General features: G+C 37.7%; 1 protein-coding gene across 4 annotated transcripts in view; it reads left to right on the plus strand.

Annotated features, from left to right (window-relative positions):
* Nucleotides 1–25885, plus strand: part of LOC114294955 (AMP deaminase) — a 48245-nt gene that overhangs the window by 5018 nt on the left and 17342 nt on the right. For all 4 annotated transcript variants that reach the window (XM_028239144.2, XM_028239143.2, XM_082894448.1 and 1 more), the window contains exons 10-12: nt 1768–1829; nt 3354–3467; nt 22392–22532. In XM_028239144.2, the coding sequence (XP_028094945.2) occupies nt 1768–1829; nt 3354–3467; nt 22392–22532 (317 nt within the window). The remainder of the gene's footprint in view (nt 1–1767; nt 1830–3353; nt 3468–22391; nt 22533–25885) is intronic.

A 25885-nucleotide genomic window follows, 5' to 3' on the forward strand; every position in this document is an offset into this window, starting at 1 on the left:
TCCAACATACATATGTATGTGAGGAATCCTTTTACTATTTATTTGTTTAGTTTAGAAGTTCCTGAACTACATGACTTAGTCTTTTTACCATAGGTCTTTCCTCTGAAAATGGGAATGTAGACCAATGCAGGAACTGGAATCGAAAACGTGATACAGAATAACTTGTACATAAAAATTTATCAGAAACTGTCAATAATTTAGAAATTTATGAAAAATTATGTGAAGCATATAGGGTACTCTTCATGTAGGTCTTTTAATGACACAAAATGTTCAATAACGAAAATTAATTTATAAGGTTTAGAAATGTTTCCAGAGAATCATATTGTGTACCCTGCACATTTTTTTGAAGTATTCTGGCTATCATATTTTCTGTAAAAAAAAATATTTTCAGTTTGGTTTTCCGAAGGGGTTTCATAGTATTGTCACTTTGATTTATGTTTTATTTCAGCTATCATCTCAAAATTTGTTTTTCAATTGCATATTCATAATTCAGTATGAATGGCTTGTCAGTTTGGTACATTAAAAAATGAAATTAAAAAGCTTGACAACTTCGTAGAAGCCAGTGTTCATCAGTTCTTAAAATATGGAAGAGGAACTTGAAGATTGCAGCAAAAGGTGCCAGTATATTTTTTCCATTCAAAGATTTTAAGATTACAAATCTTTCGTGTGCATCCTACTTCTAGTGAAGTTGAAGGAAGGAAATGGTGCTCCCTGAAATGATAGAGTTCATGACTTCATATGTGTTCAAGGTGGAATTGTTTCGGCACACAATTCACAAAGCTGCCAATTTGATATCTAACTTTATCAAAATTAGGATACCAGATTGATGTTTATCATTAACATATGAAGACTTGAAAATCTTGATGCTTTTTACCCCTATACATGGTCAACTGTTTTGGGTGGATGAGAAATATTGACGCTTCTTTATTTTTTTGATGTTTGAGATGAGATCACATTCTCTTATTCTATACAGTCATTACATTATCCAGCTTTGGCATGGGTAACAGAAAATGATTCATTTCTGTTTTCTATTATTATTATTTTTAATTATTTTTAACTTTATTTGTTTCCTCAGTACATTTTAGATGGAATCTATGTCCCTAGTCTTGCTTTATACAAATCAACAATAGTTCCTCAGCTCCTGATTTATAGCAAAGTTTGCACTGGAATGGGCAAATTAATTAAATATTTAGGATCTCCCTGTGAAGCCATTTGTGTGACCATTTTTTCGTACGTGCATAAAGCAAAAGAAGATTATGATGAAATGAAGTGTTGGTTTTGTATCTGACTACTGATTTCATATTATAACAGTGAAGCTAGTACAAGAAAATTAAACAGCCAGCTGATCAATTTGTGTACTTTTTATACATAGTACTAGTGCATGATAGAAATTTTGTACTTTTGCAGTTCTTAAGCCTACTCCTTACATGAAAAATTCAACACCACCTAATTTTCATTTTCATTTCCGTTTCGATCAATTGATTGCCATTTTTTAACTACCGAGGAAATGATGCTTAGAAAGTCTTTTAGGCTATGATTATTTGCTATTCAAACCCATCTATTTATTCAGCTTTTTGTATCCTGGTCACACCTCTTGTTTTCTATTCTTCAACCTTTCTTTACTTTTGTTACTTGTCCAGCAAAGGTTTATTTTCACATTCGTAATTAGTGACACTTATAGGAACTGAGGTCATATAAAGATTTTATTTATTTGAATTATTCACAAATATTACTGGTTGATTTGGATTGTTGATGTTAATATTTCAGGTCGTTTCATAGCAGAGGTGACAAAGCAGGTTTTATCAGATCTTGAAGCAAGCAAATTTCAGGTGTAACCATCTTTTGTCTTTAAAATTATGAATTCTTCTTGTCTTCTCTCAGTTTCTTTTATTGGAAATCTTTCCTTATATATACTGAAAATTTTAATTTTAATCTGTTGTTCGCTACTGAAACTGAAGAATCTGGACCTCCTCATCAAGAACCCTAGATGACTAGGTAGGCCTATGAAATACTTAATTGAGGTGCTTAAAGGGCCGAAGGTCAGTGCTTACTCTAGGTCTGCAATGCACTTTACAGACCAACAGAACTAACTTTGGTTGCCCTTACAGGGGAGACAAATTATGGGATGGATAATTATAATTGAAATCTCCCGTTGATTGGGACGCGTCTATTAGGATATTTTTTTCCTACTCTGCTCTGTTGCATAATGTTTATTTATTTAAATAGTGGGTACAATTACATAAAATTTTGTGAGCTGATTCTTTGATTATTAACTTATATCTATTTAGTTTTACGTTAAATTTGTTGAACAAATCTTGGAAATCATGTTATGTACTTTTATATTAGTATGTTGACATTTATTTATCAACAAAAAAAAGTATGTTGGCATTTTGTATTATGAGCTTATGTTTATGAGACAATCATTTTTAAGATTAAACATGCTTGATGGATTTGTTTTCATTACAAGCTAGAAGTTATCCACAAAGTACAATTGGGAAAGTAAAGAAAAATAAATATATTGAACGAAATGAAAAATTTCTATGGTGACTTAAGACTAGTGTTAAGATTAGTACATATATTGGATTATGTTTAAAACTACACAAAACCCATCAAAAAACATTTTGAACTCCATTAAATGTTATTCTTAAGCAAAACATGTGTATCAGTAAGTAGTCCTGAAGTTGTGCGGAGAAATAAAAAATTCATGGCTCCAGTTGCCGCCTGCGTTACACTACAGTCATTACACTCAGTAATTGTGTCAGTGCAACCACTGTTACTTGAAACCTCGATAATTACCAAAACCGTTATGTAACAGTTTGTGGCAGATATTTAAAGCTTTGATCTCAGATATTTAGAACTTTGATCCCTTCACAAGCCATGGTTGCTATTTGCCATAATTCTTGCAGGTGCTATTGCAGCCTTAACTCAGCTCTGTCTTAAACCCATGTCTCTGTTAAGTCTCAAGCCAATTCCTGGTTACCTATTTATAGAGTTCTAGTTGACTTTTTTGCTAGATGAGGAATAATAATATCTTTCAGAAAGACTGGAAAGAAATACTAAACCCAACTTCAAGCGAATTTGAGACATATTCCAACAGCTCATCTCACAACCACTACTCACAAGACCAATTGAATTTAAAAGTGTATGCCCAGCATGATGTTATAATCATGCTGATTGGCCTTTGTTAAATCGCTACTACTTCCCCAAAATTAAGTATTGTTGAACTAGAATTATTGATAGCAGAGGTGATTTACCTGCTTTAGTTATAGTGTGTCATGTTTCCTAATTATTATTTTAAAGAAGAGATGATTTTTTCTTGGAGAGTCTAACATCTGCCGTGCTCTGATTTGCAGTTGGCGGAGTACAGGGTGTCCATATATGGAAGGAAGCAAAGTGAATGGGATCAGCTGGCAAGCTGGTTCATTAACAATGCACTATATAGTGAAAATGCTGTTTGGTTAATCCAGGTAACTTGTAATCTTTGTGTTTGTTAGTGTAGCTGCAGTACACATGCGTCTAACTGCCCATTAAAAATGTTGGTATCTGATACTTGTATTTATTTTATTTTATATGAGCTTCTTTTAACTGTCCCATCTGGTCATGTTTATTATTGTTCTTATTGTTTCTTTACAAACATCGGTCTGTGATATCATTTATTATTGTTGTTATTGCATCATTTGGTCATCTTTGTCATAGTTGTTATTGTATAGTATAGATAAGAAGATAGATATGGGATATCGCCTATTATGATGGGACCCCACCTCCACACCTCAAGCATGAGAGTTTTGTCCGGATACCACTTGTGCTAAACTGCTAAAAGCATGTGCTTATCATTTCTATTTAAATATTTTACTTCTGAGGGTTGCTTCCTAATGTAACTGGATCAGAAGGACTGGTTGTGTGTTAACAAAGGTTATTTTGTTGGGGATAGTAAAGATTTCACAGCCCCAAAAGCTGAGCAACCATTTTTTTTCTGGGTTAATTACAGTTTACCCCCTTAAACTATCATTTGTTATCACTTTACTCCCTTGACTTGAAAAAAATTACCCTTTACCCCCCTGATGTGTAAATTTGTATCATTTAAATCCTTCTGTTACTCGGCCTTCACACTTTTGGAAGTCAAATTACATGTGAGTTGCACATGGTCAATAAATATTGTGATATCCCTAAAATAGCTTGTATTGAAAAAAAAAAAAGCAATTTTAAAATCAGAATGCCCAAAGATATGGTATATATATATATGCATCTCATTGCACAGATTTCCTCACCCAAAGAGGAATTTGAAGTGCTCTCTAAGACCATCTCTCTACCTTACTCTCTTCATATCTCTATCTCTCCCTATCTTATTGTCTCTTTCACTTCACCATTTCCCCCTCTCTGGAAACAAGGCTCTTTGCGGTGGCATTAAGATGTCAACCAATAGTAGCTGTAGTTGCAACAGCCACCAATCAAGCGATTCAAGCCCAAACCATTTTGTGCACAGTTACATGAAAGTGCCCCTCTTTATTTGGTCCTCTTATGTGAATTTTATGGTTGCAGAGATAGGTTGTGGGTATTTTGCTTGGTTCGATCCTCTCACTTTTATTAGAGCATGGAGCTTGGGAAAGTACTTTTAAAGAAATACATGGTAGTTCAATCACAAAATAGCGAGCTGAAAAGAAGCAATGGAAGAGTGATTTCTCAGGTGCATGAGTTGTCCAAGAGAAATGATGAGATGAGGAAAATAAATGATGGCTTCATGAAGAAGATAACAGTATCTCAAGCCAAGGAAAAAAAGCTTAGTAGTTAGCAATGTCTCTGTAGTGACTGAATATTGAGGTTATAAATGTAATTTAACACATCCCCATTCACACAAGTTAGTGCCATTTTGATTTTCAATACATCAAGGGGTTAAAATGTGTGGTTGTTTAGATCAAGGGGATAAAGTGATACAGGATGATAGTTTAATGGGGTAAATTGCAAGTAGCCCCCAATTTTTTTTTTTTTTTTTTAATCAACAAGAAGAAATTATGGGCGAATTACACTAATGGTTCCTGTAATTTGGGACTTGTGTTATTTTAGTTCCCGACCTTTCAATTGTGATCTATGTTACACAGACTCGGGTGTGGGTATCGGGTGCGGATGCGTATCTGAAGGTCGGACACTTTAAAATTAAAAATTGAGGATACGTGGATATGGATCCAAATGTAGATACGGGTACGGGAATACGTTAAATAGTTATTTTTAAAATATATTTATTATATGAAGATGAGTTAAAAAAAGTTGACCCAACAATTTTTTTTATAAATAGGATCAAACATGTGGATAAGTCATAGAATAACCCATGTTATTATTGAATAGAGTTTATAAATAGGCCCACATATTTTATTTATTTATTTATTTGGATCCAACTCATTAGGGTTTATTATGATACAAGCCAGCCAATAGGTCCAATTTTTTTTGTTATTTTTTTGGGTCTAGCCCATTATAATTTATAGTATTAATTATTATGATACAAACCAGTGCCCAAACTTTCTATTTATTTGTTTGGGTCTAGCCCATTAAGATCTATAGTAGCAAGCTTTTTATTTATTTATTTGGTCCAACCCATTAGGGTTTGATACAAACAAAAGCAGCAATAGCAACACGATGAGTTTGCCCTTCTCCTCTTCGCTTCTCTCTCACACGCACAGCAACACAATGGGTCTGTCTTTTCTCTTCTCTTCTCTCACACACGCACAAAACGATCGAGAGAGATATGGAGGGAGAGAAGGAGATAGTGATAGAGAGAGAAAAGGAGATCAAGACGGAGAAGATTGAAAGATACGATCAAGATCTTGAACCCATACATCAATGTAAGTGTCTCAACCTTCTTCTTCCTTTTTGCTTAGCCGTGTTCGAGAGAGAAGAGGCGAATCCGACACAGATCCCACACCCGCACCCGTGTCATGTCGTGTCGTGTCGACACGGGTACTTCCCCCCAAAGTGCCGAGTCCATGTAACATAGGTTGTGATACATTTGACTATGAATTTTGAATCTCGTTCTAAATAAGGATAATTGAAGACACTGTTGCTCTATTTCAAGGGTAAAGTCATCAATTTGAGAAAATATAAACTAGTTTAACAAAAATAAAGGGTGTACCCAGTGCACGAAGCTCCCGCTTAAGCGGGGTTTGGGGAAGGGTTGATGTATGTTGCCTTACCTCCGCAAACGGAGAGGCTGTTTCGGCGACTCGAACCTGTGACCATCAGGTTACCAAGGGGTAGCTTTACCGCTACGCCAGGTCTACTCTTCAACAAAAATAAATGTCAAAAAAATTATCTTTGAATTTTTAAAAATTATTTGTACACACCAAACATAAAATTATATAAAAATGATAAGTCTTTTACATTTTTATTTTTTACCAAATTAATTTTTAGTATGTGTTTGGATATGATCATGTAATGGGTGATTGTTTTTGAATGGTTATCATGTAATAGATGGTTGTATTTGTTGTTAATAGATATTTTTGGATAGTTATCATGTGATGGATGATTATTAGGCTTTTAATGTGTAATCGATATGTTTAATATATAAAATATTTTTAGTTTTGGAATTTTTTTTATTTAATGGATTAGTTTAATAATGATATCAAATTTGTCGCCATGTTTGACTTTTGAAAAAATAAAAACTAATTTAATGAAAATAAATTTTTAAAAAAATTATTTCTATCCTCTTAAAAAATAAAATTATATAAAGATGTGTTTTTAATTTTTTTTTTTCCACCAATTTAATTTTAGTTTCTTAGAAACAATTTCTTAAAATAGATTCTGAAAACCAAATCAAACCAAACATAACTTTATAACTAAGAAAGTTCCAACATTATTTATTAAAAAAAAGACTATTATATTTCAAACAACATACAAGTTTTTTGGGTGAATAGGTTGTATGACGACTTTGCCTTTGAAATGGACTTTTTGCAATGGAAACATCTTTGATTGTCCTTATTTGAAATAAGATTTAAAATTCATGGTCAAATGTAAAAATTTAGGGTTAATTGCATCACAATTGAAAAGCCAAGGACCAAAGTGACACAAACCCCAAACTACAAGGACTGTTAGAGTAATTCACCCAAAAATTATTAATAAAAAAGAAAAAATAGAAACAATTACAAAGAAAAATGAAAGACAAGAAGTCTGCCAGGGAGACATTTATCAACAAAAAGTTACATATCAATACACTTCAATCTCGACTAATAAAAAACAATGGAACCCGTGAAGAAATTGAAGCCCAAAATAGAAGACAAATAACATACCTTATCCCATAACCCATCTGGATCAACAAACTTATCTTCAAAAACTTTTGCGTGTGTTTCTAACCAAATCTTTCAAAAGATGGCAAAAATGATACAACCCAAAGGACTCATGCTTCCTTATTGGTACCAAGGACCCTATAGTCAATTTGTAACATTTGAATACAAGAGGCTGGAGACACCAAGTTCGTATCTATCATATGAAAAAGTTTGTGCCTAAATCCATGAGCCTATGCAAAAATAGATTGTCATTACTCTTCATCTTTCCTAGACAAAATCTACCACTGACAGAAAAATGCAAATAAGTCTTCTTCTCTATATCAAGTCATTAGTATTGAACTTATTATAAGCCAAGGACTAAACAAACACTTTCACTTTAAAAGGACACTTTCTCTTGAGATTTAGGTCCCAATTAGAGTTCTATGAAGCAGAGTTGACACATGCTATTCTGCAATAGCCTTTAGTGTGCGCTAAACCTGCTCGATCATAATTTAAATTGTTGCAGATAATGTTTTAGGCTATACTCTATAATAAAAGTTAAAATGTCATTTGAACCAACCCCACCCTTCCACAAATGGCATAATATAAAAATAAAATAAAATAAAAAACCTTAATATGATATGCATAAAACAAACTTAAAAGGATTTGGAGAAGAAAATTGACAATAGTTTTAAAAAAGTTTCCAAAAGGAGGTTTTCCATTTGGTTTGCCAGTGTCAGGCTGTAGTAGGTTGTCAGGCCACCACAGATTCAACAGGCTCTTAATTACTGGTCACAAGGCTACATAACCGGTTGTGGACCTTTCCACAACAATTGCCTATAGTGTGTTGGAAGTATTCAGAAAGGTGCTATATATTTAGTGGCTGCTACAGTTAGTGGAAAAGAATGCAAAATTACGCTAAGGAGTCAAATATACTTTAAGACTGTTTAGAATTATAATTTATGTATTTTTATTTGTAATGCTCAGGTTTTGAATGGAGGTGGACGATATAAAAACCGGTGTTGTTGAAGGTGTTTTAGCAAGTGATTTCAGTTGTATTGATCTTGCGTTGTCTAATTTATTTTCTCAGTTGAGGTTAAGATACAAACAAAAGAGTATTAAGGTTGATAAAATATTTCTCCCTTTGCGCACGCAATGCCAATGGGTTGGTCAGGGTAAATGTTTGTGATCGGAGGTTAGATGGTAATGACAGTCTGCAGGTATGGTTTCTTTTCACTGTGGATTGTTAATGCGAGTTAGCCTATTATAGGAATGGTTACTGTTCAATTAACGACAAACAGGTGCCATAGATGGTGAAGTATCGACTTAAAAATTCGAATATTAAAAGGGGGATTACGTATTGTAAAATGGAATATCTGAAGTATTCTATGAGTGACATGCCAAAAGATGCGCAAATGAGGGCCCCATCTATTGTTGTGTTATCTAAAAAATATACTAATGAAAATGTTGATGTTTGGCATTGTCTTCCAATGAAGGCCATTCCAATTCTGACACGGACTAAGTCTGTGGTTTTATTAGAGAGGTGAAGAGATTTGTTGTTAGGAGGTTTTGGGGAAAGTGGTTCAGTTATTCATGAACGCAGAGGTCGTCTGAGTTTGTCTGAGATTGATGTACGCAGAGGTGGTGATGACATTAGTGATGTTGATCCTGGTCTGTCGATTTCGGAGGTTGGTGTTGGCAAAGAGGAAGTTGATCGTCGAGGATCAGTTGTTATGGACCCTGCAGAATTTTCTAATATTTTATAAAATGTAATCATTAATGTAAAAAACAGTGATGTGACTCAAGATGTAATAGTTGATGATAAAGGGAAATGTAGTAAGTAAATAAAAGTTTGTATGGTTTCAAAAATAAAATTAATAAAAATTTTCATTAATCATGACAGTTGTTACATTAACATTAATCTATTCTCCTATTTTTGGGGACATTGCATCTAACCAGCTACTGTCCCCATTAGTTAATATAATATATGGAATTCCTCCTCTAATAGTGAGATCTGGTTGAAATTTAACAAATACATGGAAGTCTCTCTGGCAACCTACTAAATTCTTCATTAGTTCGATAGGGACTGTCGAGTATTTGATGTCGTCTATGACGTTGTAGACGGCGTTTTGATCGTAGTCCTTGAAGCTTATTCTGCCGGGAAGTAATTGTGTCGTCCGAGACTTCTAGCCCAGGCGGTTTTGCCTGTTCTTGAGGGTCCTTCGAGGTAGAGGGAGATTGGGCGGATGGGCCGCTGTTCCGAATCCTGTTATCAGAGGAGGAGGAGAGCTCTTCGTCAGTATATAAATCGTGTATGTTATTCGTGTGTATCCCTAATCTAATGTTGTTGTCTTCACTGTAAACAGAGAAACAACAATTTTGACATAGTTCGTATTTTACAAAATTTTGACTTATAAACAAAATATTATTTTTTGTCCATTTTTTTACTTCTTTATTTACAAAAGGAAATGAATTAAAGGGGCTAGTAAATGGGGCTTCTCTCGTATATCCCTCGAAAATGTTTTCAATTGAGGGTATTTTGTGACATAATCGGAAGGACATCTTTCTTTGCATAGTGTAAAGAATTGTTCCTCCATTTCTGCTTCTGCAAGTATTTCCCGCCAGAGTTCATCTCTGTTCTTCGAGGCACTTTTCCCCTTCGATGAAAATTCTCCCTAATCTACGAAGTCGCCCCCTTTCTGTATATGCTATCTACTTGCTGTTGGAGCATGAAGTTTTTCTATATTTGGATGATAGATCCTCTTATTGGTTCCAGTGAGATCGAAAAATCTCGGGTTGGATGTTTGGATCTTTTTCGTGCATTAAACCATGGCATGACGGTGAGGGTTTTTATCTTCGTGGAGCTCCCTTGCGACAAGTATGTAGTATGGCTGACAGACTAGTTGGAGAAGGGATTGGAGGAGTTCCAAGAGTTGTTCTTTTGGGCATGGGCATTGTGGGTAGGTGAGGAAAACATTCTTGGCATAGAAACGGAAAGAGGCTTGGCAAGGCATTTTGTAGTAGTAAACAGTGAACTCACACCAGCTGTACAAGGCCTCCCTATTAGTTAAAAAACCTAGTGTGAGTGGTGTGACCGGGGGGGCGCTGCATTAATATTACTAGCGCCCCGGCCCCCCTCCCCAGCGCTGATCTGGGCCGTCCATTGTTGTACTTTAGGACACGTGTATGGATGGGGTTAAAAAGAAGTCACACCCGGGCCCAAGTGTGAGTACTTTTGATTCCTTTGCCAGTTAGTGCTATACACGTGTCGCTTTTCTGGTGGTTTGCGTGGTTGTAAAGGTAAGATGTTGTCAAAATGACTGACATAAAACAAAGGCGGGAAAATAAATGTGTTTGAATTATTTTGAATGGGGAATCTTCGTTCTTACACGCGGGCCAATTTTGCTATATATTTGGTACTAGAAAACATTTAATGGCAGAGAGGAATATGCTTTTGCAGTGGGATAGCTATTGTGGTGACGTTGTTTTCTAATATCTTGTTTCGTCCCTCCTTTTCTTTGTCTTTTTTTGTTGATTTGTTTGGTGTAAGAAAGAATGTATAGAGAAAGAGAGAGAATAAATTGTATGTATTATTATTGATTGATATATTGATTTCTATTACAATGATTCATGATTCCTATATATAGAAGAGGGTGAGTGTGTAGTAGGTAAGGAGTAGGTGAAGTGGAGGTGGTAGTGGTGTAGTGGGTTAGGTTTAGTGGAGTAGGTGAGGTGGTAGTGGTGTAGTGGGTTAGGTTTAGTGGAGTAGGTGAGGTGGTAGTGGTGTAGTGGGTTAGGTTTAGTGGAGTAGGTTTAAGTGGGTGAAGTAGGTGGAGAGTAGGTGGATTCATGATTCCTATATATAGAAGAGGGTGAGTGTGTAGTAGGTAAGGAGTAGGTGAAGTGGAGGTGGTAGTGGTGTAGTGGGTTAGGTTTAGTGGAGTAGGTGAGGTGGTAGTGGTGTAGTGGGTTAGGTTTAGTGGAGTAGGTGAGGTGGTAGTGGTGTAGTGGGTTAGGTTTAGTGGAGTAGGTTTAAGTGGGTGAAGTAGGTGGAGAGTAGGTGGATTTTAACAGCCCCCCGCAAACTCAAGGGGGATAGGAACTAACCAACTTGAGTTTGGAGAGAGTAACAAAACAAGAAAATACATAAAAATAAAAGAGGATAGGTGACACTGTATGGTCGTGTCAGACCATTGGTGAAGACACTGGATGGTGGTGTCATAACGTTGTAGAGGACACTGTATGGGGGTGTCATAACGTTGTAGAGGACACTGTATGGTGGTGTCATAACGGTGTAGAGGACACTGGATGGCGGTGTCAGACCGATGTAGAAGACAGTTTATGGAGGTCATGTCGGACCGTTGTAGCAGACAATGCTGTAACAGTTGTTGTGACAGTTTACGGAGTCTTGCTGGACCCTTGTAGAAACTAACTGGAATCAATGTCGGGACAGTTTACAGAGTCTTGTCGGACCCATGAAGGAGCTAACCGGAATCAATGTCGGGACAGTTTACAGAGTCTTGTCGGACCCTTAAAAAGTCGCACCCTCAAAAGGTGTGCCCAATTTTTCAAAAAAGGCGTGCCATCAAAAGGCGTGCCCAATCCATGAAAAGACGTGCTATCAAAAGTTGCGCCCTCAAAAGGCGCGCCCACTTCATCAAAAGTCGTGCCCGACAGAAAGCGTCGAGCCATCAAAAGGTGAGCCGGAGACACGGCGAGGCACGTGAGCGACAGAGCGGCGTGTCGGCCGCGTCGTCAGTGTCAATATAAACCAATGCGGAGGCGGAGGAAACCAAACAGGACTGAAACCTCTGAACTTGTCATTCTGAAACAATCTGTAAATATTCTGTATCCAACCCTTCTCGGAAACACTCAGCAACCCAAAAAACATGGCCTCTTCTTCCCGTTCAGCTACCCAGAACATGGCCTCCTCTTCCCGTGGTCTGCTCACGCTCTTTCCAGAACTGAGCGAGTCCACAAGAGAAATAACTGGTGCGGTGGCCAGTGAACCTCAACCAAACACCTCTGGTTTTGCTCCGTTGAACTTTCCGATGCGGTCGGTGGAGCAAAAAATGGCGGTGCAGTCGGATGTGGAGGCCAATCAGTATACCTTGAAGTCATGTGTGGAAACCATGACTGTGGTTACAAATTTGTCGAACCGGCTGCAGAGTAGGACAAATGAGGTGCAGCAGTTAAACGCCCAACTGGCTCTGCTCCAACGCATGTATAAGGATGCGCGAGCAGAGATAAGTGTGCTAAAGGCAGAAAACAAGGAGCTGAAGCGGAAGGCCAGTTTTATGTTCCGATTTGGAGGGCCGCCATATGCTGCAGTGGAGGAGCAGGGAGTAGTGATCATGCCCAGTGGAGTGGGAAACACGGAGGCAACACCGGCAAGGGCCGCCCAAGACGGTGGCAAGAAGAAAAGACCGGCAGAATAGGCGAGAAGAAAAATTCCACTGTTCCGATTTGTGTTGGTTGTGTTTTGTTTTGTTTTGTGTTTTTTTTTTTTTATTTTTTTTTTATTTTTTTTTTTTTTTGGGGAGTGTTTTGTTGAAAAAATAAAAATAAAATGAAAGAAAACAAGGGAGAAAGAAAATAGATAAAAAATATTTATAGATGGATTATATGAAAAACATCAGTGCGATTGTTTCAAAATAAAGTGGGGTATTTAAAAAAGAGGAAAAGTGACTTGGAAAAAATAAATAAAAATAAGTGATTTTTGAAATCAAATGGAGGAGAGAGAGGGACAAACCCATGTGATAAAGTGGAGAGAGAGTCGGTGAGTGGGGTGCAAAAGGTGAAGGAGAAATGATGGATTGAAAATGGTTTGGGTCAAAAGTGGACACTGTTAGTGGGGAACATGAGTGCATTGATTATTTGATATAATAATAATAATAATAAAAATAAAAAGTTAGAACAGTTGGAGAGAATGAGTGGAGTATGGTAAGGGTTTCATCCAAAGCCAAAATTCCTGCAGCGAATCACTTCGCAAATCCTAGCATGAGCTTTTTCTCTTTCCAGGCTTATTCATGAATTTCCTGGTGATTTCAAGAGCCTCTGGTGGCATTGTGGCAGAGAACACCCCAACCTGGATTTTGGGTGGCAGCAACTGAGAACACCCCAACCTGGATTTTGGGTGGTAGCAACTGGAAAATATCATAGATCTGATTTTTAAAAACCTCGTGACAGCATTTCATCAGCTTCATCCAAGACAAACATTTTGATGTAAACAGGGCGAAGTGATTGTCTCCGCAACATGTCAAACACACGACCAGGAGTACCAACAACAACATGAACCCCACTGGAGAGAATGCGCTGATCTTCGCGCACACTAGTCCCTCCAACACAAGCATGAACCTTCACACTTTGCTGGGCAAGTTCAAGAGTGGGTGGAAGAACCAAAGCTTGGCACTCAACCAAGCTATAATCTAGCTGCTGCAGAATTCCAGAGCAGAATGTTGCAGTGTTTCCAGTTCCAGACTGTCTCGTCATATGAGGTGAAGAATTCTTCTCCATCAGCCTCACACATGACTACAGTTGCACAAATCTTTGTTGATTTTATCAGCGGAATAGGTTGAGGTCCGGCGGGCGGCTAAGGTGAGGTTGCCGCCCGCCGGGGAAGCGAAAATACTAGGTTTTAAACCAGCTTTGATACCATGTAAGAAAGAATGTATAGAGAAAGAGAGAGAATAAATTGTATGTATTATTATTGATTGATATATTGATTTCTATTACAATGATTCATGATTCCTATATATAGAAGAGGGTGAGTGTGTAGTAGGTAAGGAGTAGGTGAAGTGGAGGTGGTAGTGGTGTAGTGGGTTAGGTTTAGTGGAGTAGGTGAGGTGGTAGTGGTGTAGTGGGTTAGGTTTAGTGGAGTAGGTGAGGTGGTAGTGGTGTAGTGGGTTAGGTTTAGTGGAGTAGGTTTAAGTGGGTGAAGTAGGTGGAGAGTAGGTGGATTCATGATTCCTATATATAGAAGAGGGTGAGTGTGTAGTAGGTAAGGAGTAGGTGAAGTGGAGGTGGTAGTGGTGTAGTGGGTTAGGTTTAGTGGAGTAGGTGAGGTGGTAGTGGTGTAGTGGGTTAGGTTTAGTGGAGTAGGTGAGGTGGTAGTGGTGTAGTGGGTTAGGTTTAGTGGAGTAGGTTTAAGTGGGTGAAGTAGGTGGAGAGTAGGTGGATTTTAACATTTGGTATACAATGTTGTACTCCTTAGAAGAGTATCCCGAGAATTATGGGCAGTTCACTCAAATGTGTGTAGATCGCTTTTTGACGTGGCAAATAGGACTATGGGAAGAGAGCCGGTGGTCAGCTCCGACGAAGTTTGTTCCGGTGTATGAGGAGCAGAGGGCAAAAATATCAAAGCTAAGGTGTCTGAACAGAAGGGTTAGTAGAGGTAAGGAAATCTGCAGAATTTGTAGGATAAAAGATTTGGAGTGTTTTATAAAAAATGGAAGGAATAATGAGCAGCCAGTATCGGACTCCCTTTGCGTACCGCCGGTCAAGGACACTGGCGACCAGTGGATATAAGTGTAGTTATCGTGGTCATACACCTTTTAAGGTGATGTATGTTCGTCGACGGTACGTTCAGAATATTCCTCGATATATTAAGAAGACTAAGAGAAGAGTAAGGAAGTTGCAGCTGTACGATGAACAATTAAGGGACGCTAAATTTGATAATAAAGGTGTGATGAGATTGCTTAATGGTATTGAGTTGGGTAATAAGAGATGTGACCGCCAATCAGACAAGATCGTGGTTAAGGGTATAAAATTAATTGGGAATGTTCAATTGGGACAAGACGCTAAAGGCGAGGTTGTGGTCCACCACGTTTTGTTTTTCGTCATAAGTGATAATAGTCCATCAGATTCCGTCCCCACACCTGACAAAATATTTATTGGAGTTGGTGAGAGTAATCTTGAGACCTGGATTGTTGATCTTGACTAGTCCAACTGGTTTCGGATGCTAAAGAAAATGAGATTCAAGCTCGTTGGTGGCAAGGACAAAGAGTACATTCGTCACAGGATAGAAGTTGTGGACCGGTTCTTCCCAGTTGATGTTTGGACAGACTATAAAGATACGCTGTTGGGAAATGTTGGAAGTATTCAGAAGGGTGCCATATATTTAGTGGCTGTTACTGTTAGTGGAAAAGAATACAAAATTACGTTAAGGAATCAAATATACTTTAAGACTGTTTAGAATTATAATTTATGTATTTTTATTTGTAATGTTCAGGTTTTGAATGGAGGTGAGCGATATAAAAACTGATGTTGTTGAAGGTGTTCCAAAAAGTGATTTCAGTTCTATTGAACTTGCGTTGCGTAATTTATTTTCTTAATTGAGGTTAAGATACAAACAAAAGAGTATTAAGGTTGATAAAATATTGATAAAATATTCTCCCTTCGCGCACCCAATGCCAGTGGGTTAGTCAGAGTAAATGTTTATGATCAGAGGTTAGATGATAATGATAGTCTGCAGGTGTGGTTTCTTTTCCCTGTGGATTGTCAATGCGAGTTAGTCTATTATGGGAATGGTTATTGTTTAATTAACGACAAACATTGGAATGGTTATTGTTTAATTAACGACAAACAGGTGCCATGGATGGTGAAATATCGATTTAAAAATTCGAATATTAAAAGGGAGATTAAGTATTGTAAAATGAAGGGGTATCTGAAATATTCTACGATTGACATGCCAAAAGATACGCAAATGAGGGCCCTATCTATTGTTGTGTTATCTAAAAAATATACTAATGAAAATGTTGATGTTTGGCATTGTCCTCCAACGAAGGCCATTCCAATTCTGACACGGACTAAGTCTGTGGGTTTACCGGATAGGCAAAGAGATTTGTTGTTAGGAGGTTTTGGAGAAAGTGGTTCAGTTATTCATGAACGCAGAGGTCATCTGAGTTTGTCTGAGATTGATGTATGCAGAGGTGGTGATGACACTAGTGATGTTGATCTTGGTTCGTCGATTTCGGAGGTTGGTGTTAGCAAAAAGGAAGTTGATCGTAGATGATCAGTTGTTATGGACCTCTTAGAATTTTCTAATATTTTGCAAAATGTAATCATTAGTGTAAAAAATAATGATGTGACTCAAGATGTAATAGTTGATGATAAAGGGAAATGTAGTAAGTAAATAAAAGTTTGTGTGGTTTCATAAATAAAATTAATAAAATTTTCATTAATCATGACAGTGGTTACATTAACATTAAACCATTCTCTCATTTTTGAGGACATTACATCTAACCAACTACTATCCCCATTAGTTAATATAATACATGAAATTCTTCCTCTAATAGTGAGATCTGGTTGAAATTTAACAAATACATGGAAGTCTCTCTGGCAACCTACTAAATTCTTCATTAGTTCGGTAGGGACTGTTGAGTATTTCATGTCGTCTATGACGTTGTAGACGGCGTCTTGATTGTAGTCCTTGAAGCTTATTCTGCTGGAGAAGTAATTGTGTCATTTGAGACTTCTGGCCCTGGTGGTTTTGCCTGTTCTTGAGGGTCCTTTGAGGTAGAGGGAGATTGGGTGGATGGACCGCTGTTCCAAATCCTGTTATCAGAGGATGAGGAGAATTGTTCGTCAGTATATAAATCGTGTATGTTATTCTTGTGTATCCCTAATCTAATGTTGTTGTCTTCACTGTAAACAGAGAAACAACAATTTTGACATAGCTCGCAAACCACCACAAACGTGACACGTGTATCGCACTATCCGGCAAGGGAATCAAAAGTGCTCACACCACTCACACCTGGGCCCTGGTGTGACTTCCTTTTAACCCCAGCCATAAATGTGTTTGAATTATTTTGAATGGGGAATCTTCTTACTTAATCAAGGGGCAGTTTTGCTATTTATTTGGTACCAGAACACATTTCGTTAATTGAACAATAATCATTCCCATAATACATTAATTCGCATTGGCAATCCATGGGGAAAACAAAGTATGCCTGCAAACTGTTATTACCATCTAACCTCCTGTCTTACTCTGACCAACCTATTGGCATTGGGTGCACAAAAGGGGGAATCGTCTTTGTTCTTCGAGGGACTTTTCCCCTTCGATGAAAATTCTCCCCAATCTACGAAGTCGCCCCCTTTCTGTATATACTATATTTGGATGATAGATCCTCCCGTTGGTTCTAGTGAGATCGAAAAATCTCGGGTTGGATGTTTAGATCTTCTTCGTGCATTGAACCATGGTATGAAGGTGAGGGTTTTCGTCAAGAATCTGTACTTTACAACCATGCAAACCACCAAAAACACGACACATGTATCGCACTATCCGCAAAGGAATCAAAAGTATTCACACCACTCACATCTGAGCCCGGGTGTGACTTCCTTTTAACCCCAACTATACAGGTGTCCATAAGTACAACAATGGACGGCCCAGATCAGTGGTCACTGTAACTCCAGTGATTGTTATATTGTAGTGGTCGTTTAAAATAGGGATTCAAATGTGGCTAATTGTTTTCCCGTGATTGAAAGTACGTTGAAGAAATTTTAAAATGAAATGTTAGAAATTTAATATGGTACAAACTAATTAGTCATTCTACTTTTCTTTGAGATTAGCATGATTTAAGTTTTTGTTCCTGGAGCTGGCCTTGCAATTGTGCAGATTCAAGCAAAGATGCTTCATGTGGTTAGGTCCCCTGAGCACCCTTTGATGTAGGACAACTTGTTGGATTTTTTGAAGAGAGGCTATTTAAAGGCCCAAGCAGTGGGTAATTTAGGGTTTTAATGGTTAAATTAAAGGCTAATAATAGGTAGGAGAAGGGATTAGGGTTGATTTGGGGGTGATAGGTTTTGGGGATGAAAAGTGTGCTTTTGGAAGGTTGTGAATAGTAACTAGGGTATGTATGCAAAGAACAAGAAAGAGAAGTAGAAGAAGAGGGAGAAAGAGGTGCTTCACCCACAACATTACTTGAATTCCTTGAATCGTTGAGATTATACATCTATATATATATTTGTAAAGACTTCTATTTCTGTAACGACTATGGCTCAAAATTACAAATATTTGGTAACTACTACTATTCTAGACCAACTAGGATTTCAAATAAAAACCAAATAACGTTACTTGACCCACTACACGATCCATGGACTATGACTGCTGATCATGTCCAACAATTATTGTATTTACCATAACACCCTTAATTACTGAAACCTACTATAATGATATAAATATGTGTAGCAACATAATACAATATAATAAATACAAATAAAGACTCAAAATTATTCCAAAACTTCAATTCTTGATGCCCTAAACATGCTTCATATAAAATTCCATATTTGCTCTTCTTCTTCTTTCCATGATCTTCATCACCCGTGTTTTTCATTGTAAGGACTTCTTAAGGAAAACATATCAAAAGGGGATGCAGCCCATGTTTGTTGAACAAATTTTCTGAGTAATGACCTATAGCCTCAAAAGAGACTCACAATTCTATACACTCTTTATGCCTCAAAGGACTGAACGAAACCCAAAAATTGATCTAGTCTAGGTATTAGTATTACCTCCACCCTAAAAACCCAACTACAGAAAATAACCAAAAAAAAGAACTCTTCAATTTATACAAAGGCTTCTTTGCACCTCGCACCTCTAAACATTTAGTTCCACTCCCAAATAATTCACATGAATTATAGAGGAGATAAAATTCATGCTTTCCTCCTCTTCCCCACCTCCACCTCCCCTGCAATAATCCAGATGAGCACCTCCTTTCACATGTTGTTTACGTATGCAACACCAATTAACAATGACTTGCCACCTTCGAATCAAATTATCGATAGTGAAGCTCTCTTCATGGGCTACATGTCGCACACAAAAGGACACTTTGTAGGAGCCCAAACCATCAAATCCCCTCCCAAGGAAAAGTAACCCTCTATCCTTCACAAGCGTTGTTAAAAGGCAACTTCAAACTACTACGTTTTAAAGATGGGCTGATGGCAAGGTTATTAAAATCAGGATCGTAGGTGGAATCGTTGGGATGGACTCGTGGAGCAGATTGTAGAATCGGATCAAGAATCGTAAAATTGTCCTTTCAATGCAAAATAAAACAAAAAATCATCATCAGTGATAATGTATGTTAAATAATTTTAAAATCATTATAGAAAAATAATAAATTAATATGATGCATCTTCTATGTTAACATAAAGGAGTTTATAGTCATTTTAAAAAAAAAATAGATATACACATATACATACATATGTAAGAAATAAATCATAAGATTTTCTTTTGGTAGGATCGGGATTGTATTAGAATTTGGATCGTAATACGATTCGATGTGATTTTATGATTAGGATCATAGTCATTTCAAGATCCTACAAAATTTAAGATCCTAGTGCGATTTAGATTGTTTGGCCCAACTAAAGTGATAGGATCATAAGATCCTACAATCTGGATTGAGATTCTGATAACCATGGCTAACGCAAAGAATCTTGGCCTCGAACAACATCCTTCTTCTCATAAAGTGTATGCAGAAGTCCCCACAACTCCTCCAACTTACAATCTTAGAAATATCCTAAAAGACATGATCCCCCTCTTTATGAAAATACCTCGCCACGATTGCCTCTTGATCTCTCACCAAATGAAAAATGGCAGGGAAAGTCATCTCCAACAAATTATGCTGACACAATTGGTAGTGCCAAAATTTTACCCCTTCCTGTCCACAACTTCCAAATTTCTTGCGATAATCCTCTCTCCTATGACATATCAACCTAACTAATCTCTCCACGAAATTCCATATTGACCTGATACTAACCTCCTCCAGTATCTCTCGCTCATAAGCAAATCTCCAAAGCTACTTTCTTAAACAATGCTTCTTTGAAAATATACAATTTATGTATACCCTAATAACTTTTCCTAATAGGTGTACACATAGGATCACAAGCCACCAAATGATATTTGAACTACCCCATATATTTCCTAATAACAGGTTCCACTCTATCTCATTGAGTAAGTCACTAAGATGGGAATAAGGAACAAGGACATGAAGTGAGCAATATCAACAAATACTATCATGCCATTTTGAAATCTTTTAACCACACCATCTTGACTGTTTTAGAACTGAATGGGACACCAAAGGTCAAATTAGTTACAATGAAATCTCCCATCGTATTGGGAAGGATAAATGTTACCCTCTCTCTCTCTCTCCAATCAGAATAAGTTTTGACTTCCCCAAGTATAAAGTTAAACCCAACATGACCTTAAACCACAAAAGATTTTCTGGATTTGATCTACAAAAATGTGTCATCGACATATAAAAAATGGGAAACCACCATGGGTGAATCTTTCAAGGTTCCTCCATAAAACACCTGGCACTGTCTTCCTAATCCTCTTTCTGAAAGCCTAAAATAAAGATAAATGGGTATAAAGGATCCCCTTCCTAATTATCTTGTTCAAAGCCTCCAAAGCAAAATAAAAAGCAAAGGGTATAAAGGATCTCCTTGTCTAAGGCTCCAAGATGTCAAAGAAAAGCCTGTTGGTGATCCATTCACCAAGAACAAGAGCCTCACTATGGAGATGCAAAAACAAACCTATTTCCTTCATCTTTTTTAAAATTCTTTCCAACAACTATAGCAAAAACTCCCAGTTGACATGATCAAAAGCCTTCTCAATGTCTAATTTGCATAATACCTTGCTGGCCTATTTCTCATTCTTGAACCTCTTGTCTTCCCTATTCAAAGGCATTTTATGATTTTGACACCATCGAGTTGACCACCTCCTTCAACTGTATAGCCAATACTTATAACCCCCACTACTGTGGAAAATCCCAACAAGAGAAATAGTAAATCTGGAATTTCACATGGACCACATTTAGGGCATCATAGAGTGAAGTGTTGGAATGATTTGAGTCTTTATTTGTGTTTATTTTAATTAAGTTAGTAGATGAATTTTATGTCATCTTATTAGGTTTAAGTAATTAGGGATAATTTGATAATTCAAAATTCTTAGTCTGTCATAGTTCATAAGTCATAAATTGAGTCAAGTTATAATACTTGGTTTTTCTTTGGATTTCTAGTTGATCTAGAAGTCTAGTTACCAAATATTCTTAGTTTCTAAATTGGAGTTTTAGTCCTTGGGTAGGAGATTCTTTTGGCTTGTAAATATATGTGTAATGTCATTGTTTCAATGGAGTTGATATTATAAAGAACTCATATTTCTCTTTTGTGTGAGATTTGCTTAACTCTTGCAACGGTAAGCTGTTGGTTTTCTTCTGTGTGCACATTTGCAACTTACTATTCTCAGGTACTTCATAGACTTAGAACAAAGAACAACCCCTTTTCAACCTATAATTCTAGCCAATCAATTCAAAATTCAACTTGTCACCAATCTTTTCCTCTGCCCTTTGGCCACTAAATCCACACTAAAATACCGTAAAATAGCTGCTCCTAGAAAAATCTTGTGACTAATTCCAGAAGTCCTGCAACTTGCAACTTTTGAAATTCAAATCCAAACTAGCCTTTTACTCCTAGAAACCTTTTAAATTTTATTTACATTGAAAAAACCCTAACCCTTGAAGCTTTCTATAACTAAAACCCACGACAATACCTATCATAGGCAACATTAACCCAAGTTTCTGAAAGTCGCCCTACAGCAGCCACCTCACACAAAAAACTCATAGGTCTAACTATCTAATAGCCTCCAACCCCATATTTTGTTCACTGCATATAAGTGTACCAACAACCAGTGGTTTTAACCTAAAAGTTGGCTGTGATGGTGAACTTATGAACTGAGTTTGAATAGGTTCTCTTTCCGTTTATGAAGTAAAATGAAAGAAGTAATGCACAAGTCTTCACTACAGTCACACTATTTGGAGCCTTTTAGTTTCTATTTTCTGAAAGATATTATGATATTTTATCTTTATAGATTTAGATAAGAAGTTTTACTTATCAAGAGAACAAAGGATTGAGACCTTTCATGTCAAAAACAATTATAGGGATCTCTGTTATGATCCAGAGTTTGTCTCCTGCTCCATCTATTGTCTTCTGATTGGGGTAGATTTTCCTGTTCCTTGGAAGTTTGCTTGCATAAGAGTTTTCTTTAGGCTAAGGCTACCCATGCCTTTTTTTCTCTTAATATTTTTCTTTTTTCTGTGATTTCTATACTGTCAGAGTAGATTCAATTTTATCATTTTGAATTGCTTGCAGCTCCCACGGCTATACAATGTGTACAAGAGCATGGGAACCGTTACATCCTTTCAGAATATTTTAGACAACGTTTTTATTCCACTATTTGAAGTGACAGTTGACCCAAATTCTCATCCTCAGCTACATGTGTTCCTGATGCAGGTTTGATCAACTTGTGATGTTTTTTGCAAGCATTTCATTTATGACTATATGATAATTATTCAGCTTTTCATTGATTCAAACGGTTTATTGGTGTAATTTTTATTGTTTTGGCATGGTATTGTCTGTTACTATTTCTGACCCATTTGGATGTGTCCATGAAAAGGATTTTGTTTGATCTAATTCACATTCTTGCATTTACAAAAAATTTTTTCCTGGTGTTTCTATTCATGATTAGTGTTTGATATCTGCTGTTTCTCTATTCTATGGTCAAGTTTGATGAGGTTTTGATTTTGGAAAAAACTTTTTGTCTTGAGCACAATTGGAGGAGTATATATATATATGTATATCCATGGAGAACAAGAAAGAGTTGGAAAAAAAATATGAAAACTACACTGGTTCTCAACTTATGTGTTAACAAAGGTTTAAAAGGTTAGACTTAATGATATTGGTGATCAAAGTTCCAAATGTCACTTATTCTGGGTAAGCAAAGGTGTGACTTCACATTTAGGAGTGTAGTGGAAGGAATGTAGCCTCTATGCCAGCAAAACCTAAGAGCTGGTACCTTCAACTTTGCCTTTCTATAACTTGCTCGTCTAGCTTTGCTCTCCATTGAAACTATAACAAGTTATCCAATGTGATTGATTTGTCTGTCCTAAATTGTGTTTTTTAGCACAGAATGGTTGAATCCTCATTTGCTACAGAGCAAGCTTGTGAACTAGGGCTCTGCTTAGTGATCTTCCTCAGTGGGATAAAAAATTGGGTTGGTTCTTTACCTGGGTAATCGACCTGACTCTGACACTATACAACCAACCATGGGACCAACTCCGTCTTAGAAATCTAGAGGATTTGCAACTAAAAGCTCTCAAGTGGCTCAAAAGTACTGCTTCTGCTAATAGGTATTTAATCAAAGAATATGAATCTGTGGGATATAAGCATCCTTTAACTGGGCTGCATCTCGATTTGCACAGAGATAACCTGCTCTTGTATCCTTTTCCTTTGGTTCAAAACTCAGTTGTATATGACGTTAATCTTTGTGGTGGATGCCTAGAGTGCACCTAGCCAAGATTGTTGTTGGTGTCATCACCTCATAACTCATGTGTGATACCTTGTGCCTTAGTTGGATACTTATTCATCATCTACTATTTCACGTAATGATTACTAATAGCTGGGGATTTGGTTAGTAAAGGGAAGTGTTAGCAAGTTCATTGGCAGAGACCTCTTTAATTAAATCAGTAGAAACCTTGAAGTTTTGTGTGGCGTGGTCAAAGTCGTATTAGGCAATGTCACAGCATCAACTGGTAAAAGGAAGAGGCATGATAGCAAAGAACAATCGATGTCAATCTAGAAGCATGACCTCGGGCATGCAACCTAAAATGATAGAAAGGCACAATTAATTCACGAGATTGGAATTGTAAGGTAAATGTAAATGGATTATGTTCTAAATTAAATGTTCCTTCCACATATTTCATTTTTAATGATAGTTATGAACTTAACATGAACATCATAGCTGTAACTGTGGTGTTGCCCTACAAACCTGTGGTCAAAGTCCAGGGTTTTGAAATGATGCCCATTTTTATTCTAGAGCACTGTAAATTTAAATTGATGTATATTATTGATTTAATGTTATATTTATTACAATGATTCATGATTCCTATATATAGAAGAGGGTGAGTGTGTAGTAGGTAAGGAGTAGGTGAAGTGGAGGTGGTAGTGGTGTAGTGGGTTAGGTTTAGTGGAGTAGGTGAGGTGGTAGTGGTGTAGTGGGTTAGGTTTAGTGGAGTAGGTTTAAGTGGGTGAAGTAGGTGATAGGTTTTAACAGCCCCCGCAAACTCAAGGGGGATAGGAACTAACCAACTTGAGTTTGGAGAGAGTTACAAAACAAGAAAATACATAAAAATAAAAGAGGATAGGTGACACTGTATGGTCGTGTCAGACCATTGGTGAAGACACTGGATGGTGGTGTCATAACGTTGTAGAGGACACGGTATGGGGGTGTCATAACGTTGTAGAGGACACTGTATGGGGGTGTCATAGCGTTGTAGAGGACACTGTATGGTGGTGTCAGACCGATGTAGAAGACAGTTTATGGGGTAATGTCGGACCGTTGTAGCAGACAATGTTGTGACAGTTGTTGTGACAGTTTACAGAGTCTTGCTGGACCCTTGTAGAAACTAACCGGAATCAATGTCGGGACAGTTTACAGAGTCTTGTCGGACCCATAAAGGAGCTAACCGGAATCAATGTCGGGACAGTTTACAGAGTTTTGTCGGACCCATAAAGGAGCTAACCGGAATCAATGTCGGGACAGTTTACAGAGTCTTGTCGGACCCATGAAGGAGCTAACCGGAATCAATGTCGGGACAGTTTACAGAGTCTTGTCGGACCCCTAAAAAGTCGCACCCTCAAAAGGTGTGCCCAATCTTTCAAAAGGCGTGCCATCAAAATGCGTGCTCAATCCATAAAAAGACGTGCCATCAAAAGGCGAGCCCAAGTCATAAAAAGATGTGCCGGACATGATGGCGAGGCACGTTAGTGCCTTGGCTGGCGCGCCCGTTTGTCGTCTGGCGTCAAGTGGCGCGCGATACGCGTGGCTGCCCCGTCTATTTAACCAAGGTTGATGCTGAGGCTGAGGCAGACAAAAAACTTTTGAAAATCCTCTGGAAAAACTCTTCCTTTACTGAGAGAGAAACTCTGTAATACTCTGTAACCAACCCGTCTCTGAAACACTCAGCAACATGGCCTCTTCTTCCCGTCCAGCTACCCAGAACATGGCCTCCTCTTCCCGTGGTCTGCTTACGCTCTTTCCAGAATTGAACGAGTCCACAAGAGAAATAACTGGTGCGGTGGCCAGTGAACCTCAACCAAACACCTCTGGTTTTGCTCCGTTGAACTTTCCGATGCGGTCGGTGGAGCAAAAAATGGCGGTGCAAACTGATATTGAGGCCAATCAGTATACTCTGAAGTCATGTGTGGAAACCATGACTGCGGTCACAAACCTATCGCACCGGCTGCAGAGCAGGACAAATGAGGTGCAACAGTTAAACTCCCAGCTGGCTCTGCTCCAACGCATGTATAAGGATGCGCGAGCAGAGATAAGTGTGCTAAAGACAGAAAACAAGGAGCTGAAGCGGAAGACCACCGTGATGTTCCGATTTGGAGGTCCACCATATGCTGTAGTGGAGGAGCAGGGAGGAGGCAACTTGCTTGGTGGTCTAGGAAGCACGGAGGCAATACCGGCAAGGGCCGCCCAGGACGGAGGCAAGAAGAAGAGACCGGCGGCAGAGTAGAGAAGGGAGAAAAAAAGTTCCGCCTGTGGGTGGTGGTTGTGGATTTGGTTGGTTGTTTGTTTGTTT

The sequence above is a fragment of the Camellia sinensis genome, chromosome 11 (genome assembly GCF_055761805.1).
Source record: "Camellia sinensis isolate YWXY chromosome 11, ASM5576180v1, whole genome shotgun sequence".
NCBI classification, from domain to species: domain Eukaryota; kingdom Viridiplantae; phylum Streptophyta; class Magnoliopsida; order Ericales; family Theaceae; genus Camellia; species Camellia sinensis.